This window comes from Coturnix japonica, chromosome 7 (genome assembly GCF_001577835.2).
Source record: "Coturnix japonica isolate 7356 chromosome 7, Coturnix japonica 2.1, whole genome shotgun sequence".
Taxonomy (NCBI): domain Eukaryota; kingdom Metazoa; phylum Chordata; class Aves; order Galliformes; family Phasianidae; genus Coturnix; species Coturnix japonica.
Window position 1 is genome coordinate 24,163,225 of NC_029522.1, and position 21,942 is coordinate 24,185,166.

Consider the following 21,942-nt stretch of genomic DNA (forward strand, 5'->3'; position numbering starts at 1 on the left):
CACCCCATCCCAGTTGTGTAAGGGGCAGGTTCCTGGATCTTTGCACAATGCAGCACTGTGGGCAGAGGGTGTCCCAGGTGCTACCACCTTCATGGATTGCAGGGGGGAGGCAGGGATGCTTCAGTGTCACCAAGGACAGGGAAGGGCCACTAAAGACTTTTGCAGGGATTTGCTTTATTTGAGTTCAAATGGGTATTGGGAAGAAGGTGATGAGGGCTTGACCCCAGCCATGACCCAGGTGGGCAGAGGTGACACAGAGACCCGGTGCTGGGGAAGGACTCAGTGGTGGCACCAAGTGACGCCAGGTTGTGGTCCCCTCTGGGGACATGCAGGATGCAAAACCTCTGCAACAGCCTCTTGGGTAACAGCACTTTCCCGCACCCACTGTCCCCCGGAAATGCTGTGGCTGTCACCCCCCAGTCAACAGGAGTCATACAAGTGTGAAAACCTTGCCACCTCCTTTATTGCTGGGCAGCTATCATTGCCACACCAGGGCCATGATGTCCTCAAAGTCATAAGCTTTATCCCAAAGCACAGGGAGGGTGGGCAGCGTTCAGCATCTTTCCACTGGGACACCCGTGCTGATGTGCCTTTGCATGTGCAGTGTGACCGTGTGCAGCCCACAGTGGCATCCATCTGTGTGCCAGGGGGCCGTGCCCACTGCCCAAGGCTGAGTCTTGGGTTAGAATGCTGGGGTGCACAGGGTGTCAGGACTGCATGCACTGGGTCTTGGGGAGCAGTGGGGCTCAGAGGGTGGTGGAGGTGTTGCCAGAGGTTGAAGTGTAGGAGGCGCGGCCGTAGCGTGCCACAGCATCCTTGCTGATGAAACCACGTTGTGCCAGGATCTTGAGGAAGCTGTTGCGAAACTTCTGCCCGATGAAGGCATAGATGATGGGGTTAATGCAACTGTGGGCGAAACCAAGGACCTGCGTGATGGAGAGGGCTGTGTCAATGTGTTTCCTCCTCTCACAGGTCTCAGTGATGGCATGCGTCCTCATGAGAGTATCGCTCACCAGCGTGATGTTGTAGGGCAGCCAGCAGACAAGGAAGACCAGCACCACAGCTAGGATGACCTTCATGGCACGCTGCTTCTGGACGTTCTTGGTCTGCAGGAGGGTGTGCACGGTGACACCGTAGCAGAAGAGCATGACCAGGAGCGGCAAGGCAAAGCCAAAGGTCTGCGGCAGCACCCGCAGCACCACCCTCCACTTGGTGGTATTCTCATTTCCAATGCGCTCGTAGCAAACTGTGCCATTGCGGTCTGAGACAAACGCCTCGCGGAACAGCAGCACAGGCAGGGAGAGCAGCACCGAGAACACCCAGATGCCCACGCAGACAAACTTCACCCAGTGTCTCTTCTCAGTGGCAGCGCGGGTGGCGTAGACGATGGCCAAGTAGCGGTCCACGCTGATGCAAGCCAACAGCAGGATGCCGCTGTAGAAGTTGGATTCCTGCAGCACCGAGATGGCTTTGCACATGACGGTGCCAAAAACCCACTCGTGGGCCCAGTAGGCAGCCCAGAGCGGCAGGCTGAGGGCAAAGAGCAGGTCGGCCACAGCCAGGTTGAGCAGGTAGATGTCGGTGACGGAGCGGTTCATGTGGCTGGAGGTGACCACCAGCACCACCAGCCCGTTGCCCACCATGCTGAGGAGGAAGACCAAGCAGTAGATGAAGGCTACGAAGTATTTGTTGGCTACAGAACCTTCATTACGGCATGGGGAAGAGGAGACATCGATGTCAGGCAGAACCAGGCTGTAGTTGCCATAGTCAGAAGTGTAGTTGTATAAGATATCGAAGAGTTCATCGGCGTAAAATGTCCCCATTTTGCCTGCAAAGCACAAAGCAACGTGGGCTCAGGGCACATCCAGCACTTCCAGCCCCCATTGCTCTCCCACACCCCATAACCTCACCACACCATACAATGAACAGGCTCATGCCTGAAAACTATCCCCATACGTCCTCCTGCCCAACAGCCCCGTGTGGACTGCTTCACCTCAGCACTGTCCCCTCCAGGTTCAGCCCCAATGAAGGATCCCTCCTGAGTCCCTCCGGTTGGTGTGAGTCCTTTGAATCCTGATGTCCTCCCCAAAAACCCTTCTCACACCAGCTCCCCGAGTGCACCACAGTACCCAGAGCAGAGGAAACACGCTTCTCCCCACTATATTTTTGGCTTCTCCTTCCGATTCCCCACCCAAATTCCCTGCAGTTCCTATGGGGACAGATTTCTGCCCACAGAAGGGGAAGTCTCCATTTCCTCCCTGGACCCCACGCAGAAAACTACTTGGGGACATCAGCTCCCCCCAGGGTTGGGGTTACCCTACGTGGAGCTCAGATTATGCTATGCAGAGCCCTCCCTGCACCCCTTGCCCAGGTAAGCAGGGTGCCCCATGGCACCCCATAGCCAAGCATCCCACGCACTCACCGCCTCTGCTGCACCCCAAATCTTCTCCCCTTCCCAGCTCCAAGCCCGGCTGAGGTCTGCCACGGGATGTTACCCCAAAACGGAGACCCTGGGGAGCACGGGGACGTGCCAGCAGGTCCCACACCTGCACCAAGTGAGCCAGGCTCAGAGCTGGCACTGCCGCTTTATGCAGCGCAGGGAGGAAGCAAGGTTGCAAAACCTTCTGCAGCACGAAGAGGAAGCGGCAGCAGAGGGGACACCTTCCCTGCACCCCCAGCCCAGGGCACAGCACACCCGCTTTGCACGGCTGGGGGGGGTTCGTGGGGCTCTGCTGGCCATGGGGCTTCACCCCATCCCTATGGGTGCTCCGGGGACACCCCATATTATCCTGGGGCGCTCTCACATCATTAGTATAACGCTGGGGGGGCACTGTAGGGACTCCATCATCACACATAGGGACTCCATCATCCCACACAGGGACTCCATCACCCCACATGTAGGCAGTCCCCATTCCGGCTCACCCCACCATTCCCCCTTCACACCCCACATTCACTCCCGACCCCCATCATGTAGGCGGTGTGTGTTGGGGGGGGGCGGGACGAGCCCGGAAGTGACGCGCGGGCTCGAGAGCGGAAGCGGCGGCGCAGGCTCGGGCGGGTCCCCGGTGCGCGCAGCGGGCTCGGCTCCCTCCGGCCTCGGAGCGCTGAGAGCCGGTTCCCCAACCCCGGTACCGACATGATCCTGCTCGAGGTCAACAACCGTATCATCGAAGAGACCCTCACGTTGAAGTTCGAGGGCGCGGCCGCCGGGTAGGGCAGGGAGATGGGTCGGTGAATGAGGCCGGGGCGGGGCGGAGGAGGAAGCGTTGCGGCCTAGTGAGGCCTGAGGGAGGGGAGGGGGATAAGGAGCTAAGGGATAATGTCTATGGGAGAGGCGTGGGAGGGGCGGGTGGCACCGAGCTGGGCCTTGGGTGTGAGGTATGACAGGGCAATGGGGACATGGGGTGGGGCCGGCAAGGGTGGAGGGGGCTGAGGTGGTGGGACTGAGTGGATGAATGGAAGATTGTGTGAGGCCAGGCTCCATGGGGTGCTTAGGGCTGGGATTAGGTGAGAGTGATGGAGCTTGTGGTGTTGGGGTGTGCCATTGGGATGGGAGGTGTTGGCAGGGTCAGAGGATCCGCTTGTCCTGGCTGCTGGCATAGGGCTGCTGAGCATCTTGGCTTTGTGGAGGTTGTAGGGCAGTTGATCTGCACCTGTATCTTTGGTCTGGATCATATAGTCCCCGGGGAGCCACTGAGTGTTACTGACAGCAGCGCTTCAGTGCTGGGAAGATATTGTCTGAGCATAGTTCAGCTTGAGACAGTCATCTCACGTGAATGCCCTTATCTGCAGCCATGCAATCTCCAGAAAGAGATGCTGCCTTAGTGGTGGTCAGCCCTTAAATGGGATCTAGGAGACGTGGAGTCAAGCTCCACCCCTTCCAGGAGCACAGCTGAATTACCTTCACCTGTGCTCCCACAGCTCCCACTGTGCTGCCTTGTGGGATCACCACGCTGCTCTCTTCCCTGCCATCAGCCTCTTCATGTGATTATTTAGTGCAACATATCCCCAAAGCACCACACTGGGAGGAGAGAGCTCTTGGGTGCTGCATTTTCCATTAGGAAAAAAACCTGAAGTATCTGGAGGTTAATAGTGTGTGTCAAAAAACACTCGTTCACCACAAGCTCATATGGAGGCGTTCTGCTGGTGGGAGCCTGTGTGCGTGTCCCTGCATCAGTCCAAGTGCAGCAGCAGCAGTGAATGGAGGATGCAGCCATCAGGAGACTGAGTGCAGCTCAAAGCCCTGACTCAGTGCAGCTAGAGCTGAGGTTACTCACTCACCTCCAATCTACAATGTTTCCATTTTGCTGTACAGCAAAGCTTGTTACTGCCTCAGCGTGCTTGCCTGGCATACCAATCCTTCCTGGATCAATTTGCTGTGAGTGTGGCCAATGATATTCTGCCTCTTGTTCTATGGGCCGTCCTTTCTTTTGCATAGAAGACCAGCTAAGTGCTCCTTCTGGATGAGTGTTGCACCCTCAGAATGTTGCTGGAGGGGAGGAAGTAATTCACTTCTGCATTTTCTTCTGTGCTTGTGCTGTTCTGCTGTCCAGGAAAGAACAAGGCATGGATGAAGGTCAGAGATGAAACCAAGGAAAATGGAAATCTACTTCTCTGAACAAGTCTTTTTGGGTACTGGTGCTATGCCATGCCATGTTTATTCATGAGATATTTCTTTTCCATCCAGCTGGTGTTCCAGGGTCATCCTGTGGCATTGAGCTTGAAGGCAGGAGGGGATTTGCTCTGTTTGGGTGACCGTCAACCCAAGATGTGTCCTGGGGATGGACCCAGGGTGGTCAGGGCAAGGACACACTCCAAGGGATTAAGTGATTGAGAGGAGTAAGTCACTGTGAGCTGACCCTGAGTTATCTGCCCTGCAACTTGAATTGTGCAGATGTGATGCACAGTTTATCTAAACTTGCTCCATGATGTGGGCACTTCCCTCTCCTTCTGTGACTGTGCCATGGATCCAGCAGCTCCCTGAGCTGAAAGATTAGTCTGTCAAAGTGCTGAAGTGGGGGAATACCTGGGAACAATAACCTATTTTCAAGGTAAAACATTTCTGTCTCCTGTGTTCACTTCTTTTTAAAGCACAGCAGAGAACTACCCCCCCAAAACAGATTTGCCCTCCAGTTTTGGTCCACTCTGATCCCAGCCAAACTGTAGCAGAGGGCTTGTGTTCTTAGGTATGGTTCTTCAGCCTTACATTGCTGGCAGTTTAGGGCAAGCTAATTAATCATCTGTCTCAAATTGGTACTTACTGTTTACCTGCTGTGCAGGAGAAGAAATTGCATAGGTGGAGAACAGTGTGATTTTTCCCTTGGTTGGAGGTGGAGGGGAAACATATCTCATTCAATGTTAGGTTTCTGTAAAGCTTTCAATAGGGGCAAATTTGCAGGGTTTCATGAGTGCTGGTTGAATGGGAAAACAGCTGAAGCTTCAACTTCTGTGCTGTAAACCAGTTCCTGTAGGCTGCTTGGAGAGTTTGGCTGCAACTGCATCCACATCCTCTGTGGTATTTCCCATTTGTGGTCCCTGTGGTGCTCACCTGCTCTGCAGTGGAGTGCTCTGGCCTTGCTGGGTGAAGGTGGGTGATACGAACTTTGTGCTGCCAGTGCTGCCTGGGAGTGACTTCCTTGTGGGGTAGCTGGGGACAGCACAGGGATGGAGGAGCTCAGGCAGCCCAGCATCTGCAGAATGGCCAATCCTGGAGCAGGTGAGAAGCGTTCAGGTGATGTTTGCACTTTGGGGTTCGGTGCAGGATCAGCAGCACCTCCTGCAGCTGCCGCGTTTGGTGCAAGACAAGAGCAGATATCAGCAGAGCCTGCAGACTGGCTGCCGTGCTGACAGTGGAAGCTGGGGTCCCAGCAATGCTGTGGGTCAGCACACATGGGGACTTCCATTACCGCACAGCAAAGTGCTTCTCAAGTTTGTGGCAGGCGTGCTGTGGGAGCTCTTTGATTTCATGCACGCTTACAGCTCACGCAAAGTAGCTTTTGTTAGTCGAGTGGGGCCTGGGGAGAGAGGGGGGGAGGAACAGCTTTGGATAATTTTAGACATTGCTCATAATTTTTTTATTGGGGTGACCTTTCTGGAGCGAGAGCCTGCAGTCTGTCACTGAATCTGGCTCACTCTCATCCAACAGTGCATCAACTCGGTGATCTGCAGGCTCTGCTCAGAGCTGGAAGCTCGAAGCTTTGAAATATTCCCCCCACTCCTTTCATGAGGTTTTTTTTCCCCCCCCCTCCTCTGGAGCGAGATATTCTAATATCTGTGTGCCTGCAGCTTTTAAAATAATTGCCATCTTCCTTTATTGGGTACAAACCTTAATTGCGATGTGGGAGCTGCTTTAGTCATCTATCGATGTGGTTGTTGGCCAGGCTCGCATTTGCATGCAGGTCTGTTTAATGCAGGAGATGAGGGCTCTGGCTAATTACACAGCCTTCGTTCTTCTGTTCTTCAATTTGTTGTAACATATGGCCGAGAGCCTCCGTGGCCTGAGAATGAGGCAGGGAAGTTTGGAGGCTGTCCGAATCAAAATTGAGGAACTGCTGTCAGGAAAAAGGAGATTTGTTGTTGCTCTTAAGTGCTTGTTGGCATCTCTCCATGGGTTCTGTGGCTCCTCTTGGATGCGCTGCTGTGGGGAAAAATCTGATTTGGAGCTGGCTTTGCGTTAGATGGACTTTGGTGCAGGAGCCATTTAGAGATGAATAGGGAATGCAGGCAAGGGGGAATGCAGGCAAGAAGGAATACAAATCCATCAAGGCCTCTTATTGTTCTAAGCGGGGAGCAGCTGGGATTTGGTGTGGATTTGACTTCAGACCTGATAAGCGTTATCAGAAAATGGGCAGCCGCCTGTGCTTGGAGCAGCTGCCATTTTAGCTGTGGGGGTCAGGCAGGGTTTTGCAGAGAGCTCTGGGTTTGGTGTGTAGCAGGTTGAGGAGCTATCTTTGGCTGTTCCTGGTGGGAGAATGGGTGTTACTGGTCAGGGAGGGAGGCTGCAGTTTGGGTGGTACAGGTTCAAGTTGCTCCCAGCACCATAATGGGGGGCGAGAGCTGCTCTGCTGCGCTGGGGTGATGGTTCAGGCTCCTTTTCTGTCAGGGTACTTTTGGGGCTGAGAGATATGCCCCATGAGGCAGGAGCATCCTGCAGCACGCAGGGGCTGTGTGGCTGCGAGGAGCTCTGCATGCTGCTCACGTGAGCGCTTCCTCCATGAGGCTGCGTGCTGGTGAATATTCAGCACCCCAAAGTTCCCTTCCCTTACCTGCTTCTCCTTTAAGCCTCTCCTCTCTTCACCATCCTCATCCTGAGCCACTTGGGAAATCCATGTGAAAAGAAGTTCTGAGAAATTCATGCTTGCGCAATGGAACACACTGGAGTCACATCGTGGCTGCCGTAAGCTTTTGTGTGCAGAACAAAGGCTCTTGCACACAGCTGTTAACCAACTTTGGGCCTGCAATGTTACAGCTCCCTAAATAACCAAGTTATCCTTCTGTTGTCTCCCAAGCTACTGTCCCTGTTGCTCATTGTCTGTAATTGTTTCCCTGAGTTCTTCAGGGTGAGGTGCTGTATTTGGAGGGAGTGCTGTGAGCTGGATGGCAGCTCTGTGTGTGCATATAGAATTGGCTTCGAGAGATGGATCTAAACTTTAAGGGTACATCCTCTTTTTAATATTCCCAGCTCTTCTGTGCCTGACTGTGCTATCTTTAAAGCTTCCTACATAGTTTTCTTTTTTTATAAGATGTATATTGCCATCCAAGCTGATTTCTAAGTCTGGGTGTGGTGCTCTAAAAGAAGAACGTGTCTGCATCGACTGACCGTATGATATTGGTAGGATTTTTCTTCCATCTCTGCTTTCGTCAGTCCTCAGTGAGCTTAGATGCAACTTGGGGAATCGCTCCCCTTTCAAAACTGAGTGTTAAACGTGCCACAGGAGAGGCTCCAAACTTCCATCTCTGACCAGCAGGGAAGAAGGGAGGATAAGAGTGAAAGAGGTCTCAGGTAACTGGTGCGGCTCAAACTAAAGGAGCTGCTTTGGGTGCACTCACGCTGCTGCTTTCAAGTCGCACAGTTTTTATCTTCAGTGATGCAGCACAAAAGACAGAGGCTTTCCTGTCTCCCAGCAAAAAGGGATGTTGCTTTTCACAGCTGTAACAACTCTCAAGAAGCAGCAACGCCTCATCCTTTCCACTTATGGCCTCAATTTCCACTCAAATAAGGTTGGAGTTGGTCTCTGGGTAGGGTAGTTGCAACCTCAGGGCTGCCTTAGCACGCTGACTTTGACCTGGGGAGCACATTCAGTTGGTTCAGGTAGGTGTGAATGAAAGCTGAGACTTCTCAGGGCTGTAAAACAGATCCAGCATCATTAGCCTGTACTCTGTACTGGCTGCTTTTAAAACCTAAAAGGATGTAGGCTGTGAAATAAAGCAGTTGATTGGCATTTTGACCCTGTTCTCATTTTCTGACCTGACTGTCAGTGCTGGAGGTAGCTTTGCATTGCTCCCTCATGGAGGATGACCCATTAATAACAGTCCTCTCGGAGCTGCTGAAGCACTTACATAGTGCCATCCTCAGCAGATTCACCTTTCAGAAGCAATTTAATTGTTCACAGGATCCAACTCTTCCAGAGATCTTAGACTTTGGCACTTAAACTGTAAGATGTTATAAAATCTTCATACCTCAAACATGAGAGGCTGCGTGCCTTAGGTTTGCAAGATGCTCTTGTTGCTGATCCTACAAATAATAGCAATCTCTGCCAGCTTCCACGACTGTTTTATATCATTTCTAGTAAGACTGATTGTTTTAGGAATGAGCTCTCAAAGGTTATCTGCTGCTTGAACAGCAGGGTCTGGGGGAGTTTTCAGGTAAAACTGTTTGTGAGAAATGAAATGAATCACCTTTCCTTCACAGCTTGGAGACTGCTGTTGGACTTCTCATTTACCTCTTCTATTCTCTTTGCTTTTTAGAAATAAACCAGAGGCAGTAGAAGTAACGTTTGCAGGTAAGCTCCATAATGCTTCTGACTTGAATAATAGGGGACCTAACTCAAAAGGCCTACCCGTGGTTATGCCTGGTGTGCTCAAATGCAGCCAGGCCAGTTGGGTGGGGGGCAGGGAAGAACTGCCCACTTTGCTTTGTGTGAGTGCTGGATAGCTGGTTTACTTTGCCCATTCCCCAGTCCTGCATTTGGTGCTGTTATGTTATTAGGTCTTTAGCACTGTCTGGTTAGGACTGTTAGAAAACTGGCTTGGGGTGACGGGCAGGATGAATTTATAGCCTGAAGTTTGCTCTCTAGAATGGGAAGTGTCAAGGAGATACAAGCATTCATTCAGTAGCTGATGTGTTGCTTCTGTTATCAAGGATCTATGTAAGCTGTGGAGCTCTGTGGGGAAGTGGAGGTAGCTGGAGGGCTGCCTTTCTCTGCCTCCTGCCCTGGCTGCCTGTTCTGCAGTGAAGTGAAAGCTGTCTCAGCAGGCACTGCCTGAGCTGTCTTTGCTCTGCTAATGGAGGTTATTTCCTCCTCCAGGCTGTAGCTTTGGCCTGGTGGGCACGTCTGTCACTTTGTGTGCTGAGCATCCAGAAGGCTCCCATCTCTGCGTGTTTGTGTCCTTGTGCAATGAACGTGAGCAGACTTGAAAGGGATGCTAAATGACACTAGGCTAGATCTTCCCATGATGGACAGGTGTCATATCTATTTCAGCTCTTTGAATGGTAACAGGTTTCCCTATGTGACAGTAGTTAAGTACAGCTTTGTCATGTGTCTGTGAGGGCTGAGGCAGAGGGAATCATGTCACTATGCAATTCCTAGAACACCACTGTTTCTTTAGAAATAGGAACTGTTCCTTCCCAGGTTCCTCACGTTTGTCTCACTTGCTTTGTAGACTTTGATGGAGTTCTTTACCATATTTCAAACCCCAATGGAGACAAGACAAAAGTGATGGTCAGTATTTCTCTGAAATTCTACAAAGAACTTCAAGAACACGGTGCTGACGAGGTGAGTGAACTTCTCTGGGCATCTGGGGCCTTGAGGCTACAAGTGCTGTATCAGAAGAGGCCGTGCCCTTGTGATGTTCAGATTTAATGTATAGAGAAGTGTCTGTATTCCCGTCTCATGTTGAAGTTTCTGTGCTGACCAGGAGTCTTGCTTTGCTGGAACACAAGGACAGAGTGTGTTCCCACACTGTTGTGAAGAAGTAGTTATCTTTTATGAGCCGATAGCCTGAAAGGTAAAAGCACAGCTAATTCTGAAAGTACCTTCAAAATGACTATGAGGCCTGGCAAAAATAGTTTCATTGGTTGATGATCTGAGCGCAATGGCAAGAGAAAGCACCAGATCAGCTCTGGATTCCCACTGCAGTACTCTTCTGACTCTAAGCCCACTTGAGAGCAAGTTACAGGTTCCAGCTGTGTGTACAGACCTTGATCTACAAGCTGGCTGGTTCCCCTTTTGCTGCTGCTGGGTGAAGTTAGCAGGTTCAGTTCCTGTTGAATGGGCCCCGGCTGCTGAGGGCCATTTATGGTAGAAAGAAGGCGCCTCTCTGAGCTGTGGTTGGGTCGCAAGGCAGGAAGTGTGACTCAGTTCCCGAGTTAGTTTTCAAATCTCCTAATGCTAGTAAATGGAGTTTACCCTGCAGGTTTTTGCCCTGGGGGAAAACAAAGAAACTGCTCTGTGAGCTTATTGAGAATCTGGCAAGAAGCAGGGGATTCGAACCCAAAGGGAATTCCTACACGTTGCTACAAGACCTACTGAAGTCAGAAAAAATGTGACTGAGCATCCTGCTTTCTAGGATCAACATTGCCTCCTGTACTGCAGGGCAGTGGGAGCAGCCCCACTGCAGGTGCTGCTGCTGGGAAGCCAGAGAGCCAAGCAGCACAAATGCTGGAGCCTTCCCAGCACGTTTAGTGAGGATCAGTACAGTGGATGTTCCCAGGTGAAGCGCTATGGTGGGTGAGGGACTGATGTTCACTGCAGCCTTACACCAGTAGTCACAGTGGTGGCTGAGCTGTGGTGTGTGTTCCTTTTCAACTCCAGCTGCTGTGCTGAGAGTGAGGGCAGCTGCCAGCCAGCTTGTCAGGCTCTGAGAGGAAGACAGGATCTTCACAGGACTGCCTTGGAAGTGCTGACTAAATAGAAATAACATTTTTAAACCGCTGTTTAACAAACTATGTGTCTCTGTGCTTCCGTGGAGAAGATGGAGCTTGTTTCTGCACTTCCTCCACTTGGTCTTTGGTGAAATCCCACTGTGAGAAGCCAAAGTGGGGTTCCTGCTAAGAGAGAGCGTCTCCCTAGGCCAGGCAGGCTTTGTGCTGGGGAGGTTTTGGCATGCAGAGAGCCTGTGCATTCTCTCTGTGTGGTGGAGGGCGTCATCCCAGGAGGGCCGGTTCTGCCACAGCACTGTTCCATTCTTCTGTGCGAAATACCTCCTGTTCCCAGCCCCCTCATTGATACAGAGCTACAGCTCAGTTGAAAATTGCCATTGATGTAAAATTCAGCAGTGATTATGCTTAAAGAAAGGTTTTTGCTGTGCTGTGGGCGTCTCTGTTTCTGGGAGGCATCCAAGTTGCCTGGCAGTCTCCTCTCCATCCCCATCTGTCCCATGGAATAGACTAAGACTGGGCAGGTAACTTCTTGGACAGGCCTTGCAAAACCCCAGCTCTAAATGTGCACAGGAAAGGACAGGGTGTGCTTTGTGGTGCTTCTCCATCCCAAACCCCCCCAAGAGCTGCCTTTGTGATGAGATGGAGGGTTGTAGCCCCCAGAGCTGCCGTACCAAACTGACAGTTCTCTTTGGAAGATACAAGGCATACAGAAGAGATTTTCTTGCCCATGCAAGTTCAAGACCGACAGGGAGCTTTAGAAAGTTCTAGTTTTGACTACTGTCATGCAACATGCTCCCTGTCAGTGGAGATCAGACAGTAGGAGCAGGTAATACTACTAAAAACCGATGACTTAGTATTTGTCCAAGTTCACTTAAGAGTAGGGAAGGCAGATGCCTGTAATTTGATGTTTTTACATGGAGACTGAGCATTACCTAGGCAATGCAAGAGGAAACAGCTCTGATAGCTTATGCTCACAATGTCTATGTTTTTTTTCCTAGGTGTTGAAGAAAGTCTATGGAAGCTACTTGGTAAATCCTGAATCAGGTAACCCTGCTGTAAAACGTACAGTGCATGTGATTGCAGTTCCAAAATGGCTTAAGTAAACTCCAGAATGCTCAGACGAAGGCTATACGTCAAGAGCTTAATGCTTGGGGCTTTCTGTACAATGAGTGGCAGTAAAAAAGGTGTCTTGCATACATCAAGGCTGAAGTTCCTTGCAGTATAAGCAGTAACTCTCAGTGCAGCCCTCCTCCAGGAAGCCTCTGTTCCTCACAATTGGGGTCTTTGTTCTTCTCAAAGACATTTCATGAGACACAGGAAAACCATGGTTACCTGTGACAGCATCTCTTCCTACTCACTGTGAAAACTTAGGAGCGGTGCATTAAGCACGTGTTTCAGAGCTAGAGAAAGAGCCCTGGGAACGTTTCCATGGTCACACATCGAGTTCAGGCACAGCTTCTGGCAGTGGTTGTTGTTGGAAGCAGTCACCCCTGGGGTTTTTGGAAGGCCTTAAGGCGAAGGTGGGACCGTAGCAGCAATGCTTGGACTGTAGGTGCCTCCTTCCAGAAAATGTGTCTCTGGTTGTATTAAGACCCTGCATTAAGGTTACTGTCTGTTCCTCACCAGGTTACAATGTCTCTTTGCTTTACGACCTGGAGAACCTTCCTGCAGACAAAGATGCTATTGTGCACCAAGCCGGCATGTTGAAACGCAACTGCTTTGCTTCGGTCTTTGAGAAGTATTTCAAATTCCAGGAAGAGGGCAAGGAAGGAGAGAAAAGAGCCGTCATCCACTACAGGGATGATGAAACGATGTAAGTGTTTGAGTGGCACAGGACTGGAGTCTGACAGCTGTCACTATGCTCTGCTTCTACTTAGAGCTGTAGGATGCAATGGAAAGTAGGGAAATCCTATTGCTCAGTGCTTTGGTATGGTAATAAGGGCCTGTCCTAGGCTCTGAGGATTACCCAGTGACTATAATGCTCACCCCTCAGGCTGCAGAGGTGTTATACAAGAGTCTCTGTTAGCAATAGCATTTGTGGCTGCGTGCAGGAAAGGTATTAGCCACTCCCATCAAAAGTGTTTTGCTCCCTGTAAACACTGTCTTGAGGGAGGGGGGGAGTGTTTCAGCATCTGTCTGAGCTTGTCAAGCAGCTGCTTCCTCATCCAGTTGCAGTTCTGGCAGTTGTATTCACAGCTGAGTTCTCCTCTTCTTGCCCACTCTTGCAGGTATGTTGAGGCAAAGAAGGACCGCGTCACGGTTGTGTTCAGCACGGTATTTAAAGACGATGATGATGTGGTGATTGGAAAGGTGTTTATGCAGGTATGGAAAATATCTGATCCTCAATTCACTTCTCACTTGGAGCAGCAGTGCTGAACAAGCACATGTAAGACAGAAGGGATCTCAAAGGCAATTTAATGCATGTAAGTGCCCTGCAGGGCTCCAGTCTGCCCTGGGTTGGCAGAATGTGCTGGTAGGCACGGAAGTGTAACTACTAATCCAGGCTCTTGCATTGTTGTCTTAATTATTGATGGTCTTGCTGATGTGCACAGTCAAACATGTTATGTATTGCAGATGAAAAACACCACATGAATACTTCAATATCCACACTAAGGCCCTGGCACATAACCAGCTGTGGTATAGAGATCACCTGGTAGCAGAGGAAGGGAGCATGACAGGGAGGCTGTAGGAGTAGAGGGGATGAGGCAATGTGCTATGCCTAAGAAAGTGCTATGAGTTTGTTTCTGCTGATCCTCAGAAGCTGCAAAAGGACTTGGATCAGGAGCAGCTCAGTGTAACTTCTCATGTCCAGCAGTGGGATCCTGGATTTGAGCTTTGAAAAGCTCTGGATTTGCTTAGTTTACATACTTGAATCGGTTGTCATAATGCCGAGTATTTCTGGATTCAGCTGCCCTTTGAAACTGTCACTTAGCTGGGAAGCATTCAGAGGGCCATAGTAAACACTTTGCACTTCTGCTAGTGATGGTGTCCAGCCTGCAGAGATTGAGACATTTGCTTACACCTGGGGATGGCTCTCTGATCTGATCTGAGCTGATTTGTGTGTTAATCCATGTTGCCTTTCTGTCTCACCTTCTGTCTTCTATTGGGCTTGTGGACAGCATGATGCTGGCCCAGTTTGCTGGATACCAGTTTATGTATGTTGGAGTCCATTCTAACAGGGTCTGTTGTAATGGCAGTAGTGTGTATTACCTCACAGCTTTGCTCTTTGTGTGCTGTAACTAAATGCAGGGCATCTGCTCTGGCTTTGAGGTTTCCTCCCCCCCAGCATATCCCACAGCCTGAAATTCAGCTTTATAAATCCAGGAGGGAGGTGTGAAGTAAACAGAACAGGGTTTGTGAGGCTCTGGGGGAGATGGCAAAGCTTCAACAGAGCAGCTGTTCCAGAGTCTGCGCGTCCGAGTTCTTGGTTTTTTACAACAGCAAACCTTATTCCTGCCTGGCCACAAGAGTTTCCACTCTGAGTCACACTGGCTCCTTCCCTCCAGCTATTTCTGTTGCGTAATGCAGCAGCAGCTGCATATCTGTTCTCTCATGGAGAAAATTTGGCCATTAACTAACCAGCAAAGCCATTTGAACCATTTCAGCCTCTGGTATAAACAGGGGGAAGTGCAAACTAAGCATTTCATGAAGGAAACCCCAGTGGTAAAACTTGGCTTTCCAATAGAAGAGTTCCAGCCCTTCCTGGGGTGTGCTGTGCTGTCCTGAGAAGGGAGGAGAGGCCAAGGGTAGCTGGCGATGCACAGGCTGGGCAGGTCAGCGAGGCAGAAGGGTGTTTGCTCTGCCTTGGGGCAGGGAAATAGGGTCTGGACTTTCTGAGCCCTGTTTCGAGATGCTTTTGAAACTACATGTGAGATGGATGTTGTGCTGCTGTCAGAGAGGCTTCCGGTGGGAAATGGTTCTCTTTGCATCCAAGTGTTGTTTCAGGGCTCTTTTAGAGTTAGGAGAAGCAGGTTTCACACACAAGCTTCAAACCCTTTACATGCCTTTTAATGCCCAGGTAAAGATATTTGGTGGGAGATGGCTGAGTCTTTAAAACTGGCACAGTTGAAACTCTGCAGCTCTTTCTCATGTGTTTCCCTCCTTTGGAATGATGGCTGCTGCCCACTTTCACTGGAGGTATTTGGAGTAGGAGCTGTGCTTTCTCATATCTGCTTGCTCAGCCCAACGTGACCTGTCCATGAAACACTCCTACGTCCCATGACAATAAACATGATGCTGAAATCGACACGAGCTGAGGGCTTGTACTAGGTACACATAGAAACTTGGGAGAGCCATGCATTTTAGTTCGATTTTACTGGAGAAAAAAATGATTGTTTTCCAGAAGCTTGGCCTGTTTAGATTGGCCCGTGGAGGGAAAGCTGGGAAACCTTCTGTTCAGATGCCTTGTGGGACTGGGAGATGTTTGCTTTTCTCTTGTGCTGCCTGGTGTGTCGCAGTGGGACTCACCTTATTGTTGTTTTGTTCAGGAGTTCAAGGAGGGTCGCCGGGCCAGTCACACAGCCCCACAGGTGCTCTTCAGCCACAGGGAGCCACCCTTGGAGTTGAAAGATACAGACGCAGCCATTGGCGACAATATTGGCTACATCACCTTTGGTAAGCAGGCAGTTCTGTGGCATGGGGATGCTCAGGATAGAGAGAGGTTCTTGCTGCTGCGTGTTAGTTCACCTTCCCTGAGCGTTCATGGGAGTTATTGGGCCCAAAGGAAGTTGCATTCCCCAATGGTCAGCATCTCTGCTGCATCAAGTCACCTCAGCTCTGCTCTGGGCAGCAGGGGAATAGATAGTAAGCCATGTGAGATCAGCCTATAAATTGGGTTCAGCACTTGGGAGTAAGAGACGTTTGGCTTTGTTGTGATACTGCAGGTACTACAGGCTTCTTTCTCATAGGCATGTGATCTGTAACTGTAGATGCCTGGGCTGCAAGCTGTGCTTCTCCTGCTCTGCCCCTCTGTTTTAAGTCTAATACATCTATCTCTGATGAAGTACCTTCACCTGCCTGCAAAGGTGCTGCTTTGCTGGCTAGCAGTCATTTCCTCCTGGGCAGTAGCACTGATGACTGACCTGAGGAGTCCAAACCCTGCCCCTGTTCAAAGGGAGCGATCTCTTACAGAGAAACTGGGATCGTGGTTGAATATGCCGTTAGGATCTCCCAGGCCAGCATGCCTGCACGTTGGAGCTCAGAGACAAAGCACAGACATACAGACACTGCAGAGGAAAGCAAAGCCTGAGCTGCTCTACTCCCACGCTGGGAATGGTGCCCTGGGTTCAGGCACTTAATCAGTCATGGCAGGGCTGCCTAGTGGCAATTCTTGGACTGCTAGCAAGACTTCCTCCTTGTCTGGAGGCAGGCTCTCTGTTATCTGATCTGACAGTCCCAGGTGAGATCATCACTGAGACAAAAGGTCTTTCAGCCCTTGGATCTGGGACACTTAGCACAGCACCAGACTGAAGTAACGTGTGGATGTCGTCATCTCTGAGCACTTGGCCTTGTCTGTGTCCTCCAGCTGCATCCAGGCTGCTACAAGAGACATGAGCGTGTGACTGTGGGTGGGAAAGTGCTGCTAAGCCTCATGTTTAAAATCGCCAGAGCTGCTTAATCCCAATACGTGTCTCAATATTGGGCACAGCAAACAGGCATTCAGAGCAGCATGCCCTATAGCCTGTAGCACCAGAGCACCCTGAAGGGCCCGTTCATAGCTTCAGGAAGCAATAACAGTTTATGTGGCCTCTTTCCTTTCAGTGCTGTTCCCCCGTCACACCAATGCTGCTGCCAGAGACAACACCATAAACCTGATCCACACATTCCGAGACTACCTGCACTATCACATCAAGTGCTCAAAGGTACCACCATGGGGATATGGCTGGGGAAAATGGGAGGCTTGGCCCATCTCATCTGGGGGGACTAAGAGGGAGAAGCATGGAGTAGGAGTACCCTCGTTCCCCCACCCTGGGAGCTGATTAGTGCATAGCACTGCCCTGCACAATAGTGCTAGGTTGGCAAATGGTGCGTCATCGCCTTCTTCCTGTTCCTTGGTACAAGCAGTGCCTGTTCGCCTCCCATCCTAGCAGCAAAGTAGGATTTTTTTTTCCCCCTTTTCAATCTGTGGTTTCCTTTCTGGGTCTTAGCTGTGAGTACGGGATCCTGAAGCGGCCCCGTTTTGTTCCTGCAGGCCTATATTCACACACGTATGAGGGCAAAAACATCAGATTTCCTCAAGGTGCTGAACCGTGCCCGTCCAGATGCAGAGAAGAAAGAAATGAAAACAATCACGTGAGTAGCAAAGCAAAACCTTGTTAATCAGGCTTCCCTGCCTGCAATCAGCGCACTTCTTCACAGCTCAGCATCTCTGCTCCTAGGTTTGGGATAGTATGGGATGGCCATTTTGGGACCTGATGTCCGGTACTTGCAGAGCATCTTCCTGCTGTGAGCGTGGCCTGGCTTTCCCCAGATCCTGTGGCCAATAGCTCACTCAGGCTGTGAGCATTCCTGGCAACTGACTCCCTTTGGCAAATAAAGCAGCCCAGAGCAATGCACACCAATGACGGTGGTTGTGTAGCATGTTTCCATCATGACACTGGCCTCTTGATCCCAGAGCTCCTTTGCATCCTGCTATTTCCTCTTTGCTTTCTGCTCTGGGGTGTTGGGGTTGTACCCTCTGTGAAAACCAGCCCCTCCCCATAGCAGTGTGGTCCAGTTGCTTGCTGCAAGCAATGCCTGTGAGCTCTGAACCAGCAGTACCAGTATATCTTTGAGAGCTCAATGCAAGCACGTGCCCACAAGTCACCTTGGGGCAACCCAAGGCAGCTCTGAAGGCCGCACTGACCTCTCTCTGCATCCTTTCAGGGGGAAGACATTCACGACCCGTTAACGCTGGGGGTCACTGAGGCTACTGTGGAGGACGAAGGTTGGGGCACTTGCTACCCGATAATCGTAGCTTTTAATGTTGCACCTCTGTGGGCTCATAAGGAATTCAAGCAATCGGGGTCTGTTTGTACGACAGTTTGGGAAGTAATCTGCAGAAACGAGCTGTGCTTGCGAGGACTCGATCGTTCCAAGAAACAAACCTTAATTCCAGTTTGATTGACTTCATTTCTTTTCTTTTTCTTTTTTTTTTTTTAATTTTGGTTTTTTTTTCTTTTCGAGCTGTTTCGCTTTGCAATATGTTACCGGAAATAAGTTGCAGTATTTCTTATGAGAATAATGCAATATTAACTTGTTTTCTTCTGAGTATTTGAGTTCAAAACTCCTGTATCTGAAGAAATACTGTTGGGGTTCATTAATAAAGGAGATCTTTCTATCTTAAGGAACCTGTAGGGTTTTGGTTTGTCAATGCACATGGCCTTGCCAAGGAAAGGGGCTGACTGGAGTCAGCCAGGCTGAGAGGCAGCGTTGTGGTGTAGGAAGAACAGCCCCTATAGCTAATGCCTAAAATCCCTTGGTGGGACAGAGCACATCTCATAAGGTCACCCTTCCCCCAGCAAACAGAGTGGATGGGATCCAGGTTAAGTGAAATAATTTATATATAAGACATTTTCATACAAAACCCCAGACTCGGCCCTCAGTTTGTGAGGGCGAAGTAGGGCAGGCTGAAAAATTACAAAGCACGTGCTGGAGAAGGGGGGTGAAACCCATCTCCCCTGTCCCGCTGTACATGAGCAGCATGGCAGAGCCAGGCCGCCATCCCTCAGCACTGCCGCTAGCGGTCAGGGCGCTGCACGCAGAACACTTTGGCTTGGTGGTCTCCGGAGGTCGTCACCACAATGGAGGCATCCCTGGAGGAGAGAGATAGGGCTCAGCAGCCAAACTGGTGGCCTTGGACAGCTCTAGCTGTGAACACCCGTACTCCATCCCCTGAGACCCTTCAATGTGAGCATCCGTGTTTGCAGATGATACACTCCAAGGCTCAGGCGTTTCCTGCACCCAGCAGCCTCAGGGAAGGGTTGGTCCGGGGGGTCCCTACTCACTTGTTGACAGCAAAGTCGAGGATTTCAGCAGAGTGCCCTCGATACTCGCTGATCATCTTCCCTGAGCGGGCATCCCAGAGCCGCACAGCCCCATCCAGGCTGCAGGTATACACCACAGCGGAGTTCTCCTCCCACAGCAACTGCACAATTCCTGACTGGGAATGAGCACGAGGAGGAATAACACTCAGTAACAGTCCCAGCACACCATCAGACTCCACTCCATCCCTCCCCATAGCAAGGGGTCAGCCCTCGTGACCAAGATGCGACACATCCTCTGTGTGGGACCACAGCTACCTCAGGGGAAGCCCACGAGCAAAGAGAAGCACGAATTGGGAACCAACCCCAGGAAAGCCCCCCCAGGCTCTAAAAGAGGCAGCGCTGGGCTACCAGAGGTGGCAGCTGGGCCCAGAGATAATGAGGTACAGGGTAGTACCTCATGTTGGCATTTGTGCCTCAAGGTCTGTGTGGAGAGATCGTAGATAGCCAGTGTACCATCCAAGTAGCCAACAGCGGCCAGTGGCATCCTGCAGAGAGGAGAATGAGTTTTATGAGGACCTGGAGTAAGCAGGGAATTAAGCGTGTGAAGGATCGGGGTTGAAGGAGCACTGAAATGAAGAGGGACAACCCAATGATCAGAGCTGGAACCACAAAACATCCCATAAGGAAAATCATCAGTGCCCCACTCACACGTTACAGAAGCCCAACGACTCCACTGAATTGGACTCTGCCTCCTCGCCCTCACTCACAGGGGCCTTGGGAGCCGCACTCTCCATCTTGAACACGCACACCACCTGGGGGAGGAACAACGTGAGTCCTCACGCCCCAACCCTCCCAGCAGCAGAGAAATGGCGGTAGTGGTGGCCAAGCACGCCTCCTGCTGGCCCCAGATGGCCATCGCATTTGGCTGGCAAAGTCCAGCGCCATCCCGATCTGGACAGGTCATCCATATCCACTACTGAGCCCCACAGGTGGGCACGGACTCACCTTGCCCGTGGCAGAGTTGACCAGCTTGGCATGACAGTCCACTGAGCCTGTCAGGATCAAACTGCCATCCTGGTTGGTGGCCACACATGTCAAGGGGTCCTGGTGGCCGTCCTGGCCTGTGGAGATTAACACGAGGAATAAGTTACGCCCATTCCTACTTAAACTCCACGCACCTCGAAGCCCAGCACACCTCACCCTGCAGTATCTGCACTGCACCCACCCCATGGTGGCATCCCCAGGGCAAGGGACGGCTGCCACGAGGACACTGCACCCAGCACCAGACTCCTGGCAGCCTCTAACCTCTGTACATGCTGCCTCTTCACCAAGGCAGAGCTCAGAGTTTGTTGCATGGGGGATGCACCCCAGGTGAAAAATCCCTTTCCCACCTTTCAGAACATGCAGTGAGGTTCCCTGTTTCAGATCCCAGATGCGCATGGTCCCATCCTCGTATCCCACCACGGCTCGTTTCCCTGGGTAAAACAGAACGAGCAGATAGAGGCAGAGCTTCCCACAGCCCTTGTCTCCCACCTCCCTGTTCCTCACCGTCAGGCAGGATCTTGCCACACGTGGCAGGGCATGCAGGGCCCTGGAAGGTTTTGCAATCTCCACTGGGGATCTTCCACATCCAGGAATTGCCATCAGCCGTGCCCGCTAGAAGGACGTGGGCCTGAGGGTGCCACTCCATCCACTGTTCAGAGAAGGGGACAGGCAGCGTCACAGGGTTGTGTCCTCACAGAAGGGAGGAGAACCAGAGCTGGGTCCCACTGTTGGCCCCCACGTTTCCATCAGGAGCAGAGCTTCAGCCACTCACCTCCAGGTCCCCCACCTCAAAGGACCACACTTCTTCCTTGGTGTCCACCCGCCACACTTTGACCAGACCAGACATGTCACCCGTGGCCACAAACACAGAGTCATGACTGAAACCGGCACAGGTGACAGAGTCCTTGTGTCCTAGAGATGGCAAAGAGTACAGACCATTCTGTTAACAAACACCAGATATGGAAAACAATCAGGAGCCCAGCTCCAGAGGAACATCAGCTGGGGAAGAGCAAGTGCTACCAAGACCCAGACTTCCTACTATGGGTCCCCTACTATGGGACCCATTTGAGCAGGGGCGCCTGGCCCCAGCCCCTCACCTGAGCACTCGAACAGCAGCTCTCCATCGCTCAGGCGCCACACGAAGGCTTTATCATCTTCCCCACCCGTCACCGCCAGCGTGTTGGTCTTTGGGTCGAGGCTGACGCAGAACACTGAGGCTGCAGAGCGGGGACATGCAAACACCACAGAGTCAAACCCCCCGACGGCACAACAGCTACTAGAGAGCCCTCAAATCCCCTTGATAGAGCCAGGAGAGGGACACAGTGCAGCTTCCCAACCCAGGGAACCCCCATGGCTCACCTGAATGCAATGAGAACGTGACCTCGCTGTCATCCTGCACCTCCATACCATCCTCCAGCCCCTCATCGTCCTCTGTCTCCCATCCTTCCCCGTCGGGCTCCTCCTCTCCTTCATCGCCGAACTCCACGTCCTCCATCTCCGCAGCCAGCTCATCTGCGGGGACCGACCGTCACCCCCCGCCCACCTCCACCCCAACGGGCATCCCCGGCCCCGCAGGCGGAGCAGGGCTGAAGGCCCCGTGGTGGGGATACACCGCGAGGCCGAGCCCCGTGTCGAGGCGGCCCGGTGCCCCGTGAGGAGGCGGGGCTCCCGTCTCACCCGGCCCTGTTGGGCCCAGCTCCACCACCTCGATGATCTCCTCGTCGCCATGGAAGTCCAACGCGCCGGGCCCCGCCGCGGGCTCCATGCCGGCCTGCCCCGCCGCCACCAACACCACTTCCGCCTTCCCCTTACAGCCAATCACAGCCCGATTTT

At 51.8% G+C, this 21,942-nt stretch overlaps 3 protein-coding genes across 3 annotated transcripts; 1 reads left to right on the top strand and 2 right to left on the bottom strand.

Annotated features, from left to right (window-relative positions):
* Window positions 1-154: 154 nt before the first annotated feature.
* Window positions 155-3,026, bottom strand: LOC107316955 (C-X-C chemokine receptor type 1-like). The gene is made up of 2 exons (XM_015869065.2): window positions 2,423-3,026; window positions 155-1,828 (listed from the first exon to the last, which is right to left on the bottom strand). Exons 1-2 carry the CDS (start codon window positions 2,910-2,912, stop codon window positions 747-749), a joined length of 1,572 nt encoding a protein of 523 aa, XP_015724551.1. The 5' UTR covers window positions 2,913-3,026; the 3' UTR covers window positions 155-746.
* ARPC2 (actin related protein 2/3 complex subunit 2) lies at window positions 3,011-18,425 on the top strand. The gene is made up of 10 exons (XM_015869075.1): window positions 3,011-3,210; window positions 8,968-9,002; window positions 9,883-9,995; window positions 12,100-12,145; window positions 12,728-12,914; window positions 13,330-13,423; window positions 15,589-15,715; window positions 16,862-16,962; window positions 17,292-17,392; window positions 17,966-18,425. The coding sequence occupies exons 1-10, from the start codon at window positions 3,137-3,139 to the stop codon at window positions 17,988-17,990; spliced, it is 903 nt and encodes a 300-aa protein (XP_015724561.1). The 5' UTR covers window positions 3,011-3,136; the 3' UTR covers window positions 17,991-18,425.
* On the bottom strand, window positions 18,248-21,938 carry AAMP (angio associated migratory cell protein). Its single transcript, XM_015869066.2, has 11 exons — window positions 21,787-21,938; window positions 21,469-21,621; window positions 21,207-21,326; window positions 20,882-21,021; window positions 20,614-20,758; window positions 20,457-20,540; window positions 20,071-20,186; window positions 19,774-19,877; window positions 19,520-19,610; window positions 19,087-19,241; window positions 18,248-18,894 (listed from the first exon to the last, which is right to left on the bottom strand). The coding sequence occupies exons 1-11, from the start codon at window positions 21,872-21,874 to the stop codon at window positions 18,819-18,821; spliced, it is 1,272 nt and encodes a 423-aa protein (XP_015724552.1). The 5' UTR covers window positions 21,875-21,938; the 3' UTR covers window positions 18,248-18,818.
* Between the last annotated feature and the right edge of the window lie 4 nt (window positions 21,939-21,942).

Coding starts and splice junctions, on each gene's coding strand:
- LOC107316955 (XM_015869065.2), bottom strand. CDS start 2,912: ATGGGGACTGCCTACATGTGGGGTGATGGAGTCCCTGTGTGGGATGAT. Junction 1,829..2,422: donor TTTGGGGTGCAGCAGAGGCG/GTGAGTGCGTGG, acceptor TGTGCTTTGCAG/GCAAAATGGGGACATTTTAC.
- ARPC2 (XM_015869075.1), top strand. CDS start 3,137: ATGATCCTGCTCGAGGTCAACAACCGTATCATCGAAGAGACCCTCACG. Junction 9,003..9,882: donor AGTAGAAGTAACGTTTGCAG/GTAAGCTCCATA, acceptor CTTGCTTTGTAG/ACTTTGATGGAGTTCTTTAC. Junction 13,424..15,588: donor TTGGAAAGGTGTTTATGCAG/GTATGGAAAATA, acceptor TGTTTTGTTCAG/GAGTTCAAGGAGGGTCGCCG.
- AAMP (XM_015869066.2), bottom strand. CDS start 21,874: ATGGAGCCCGCGGCGGGGCCCGGCGCGTTGGACTTCCATGGCGACGAG. Junction 21,327..21,468: donor CACGTTCTCATTGCATTCAG/GTGAGCCATGGG, acceptor CCCGCTCTGCAG/CCTCAGTGTTCTGCGTCAGC. Junction 21,022..21,206: donor GCTGCTGTTCGAGTGCTCAG/GTGAGGGGCTGG, acceptor TGCCATCTCTAG/GACACAAGGACTCTGTCACC.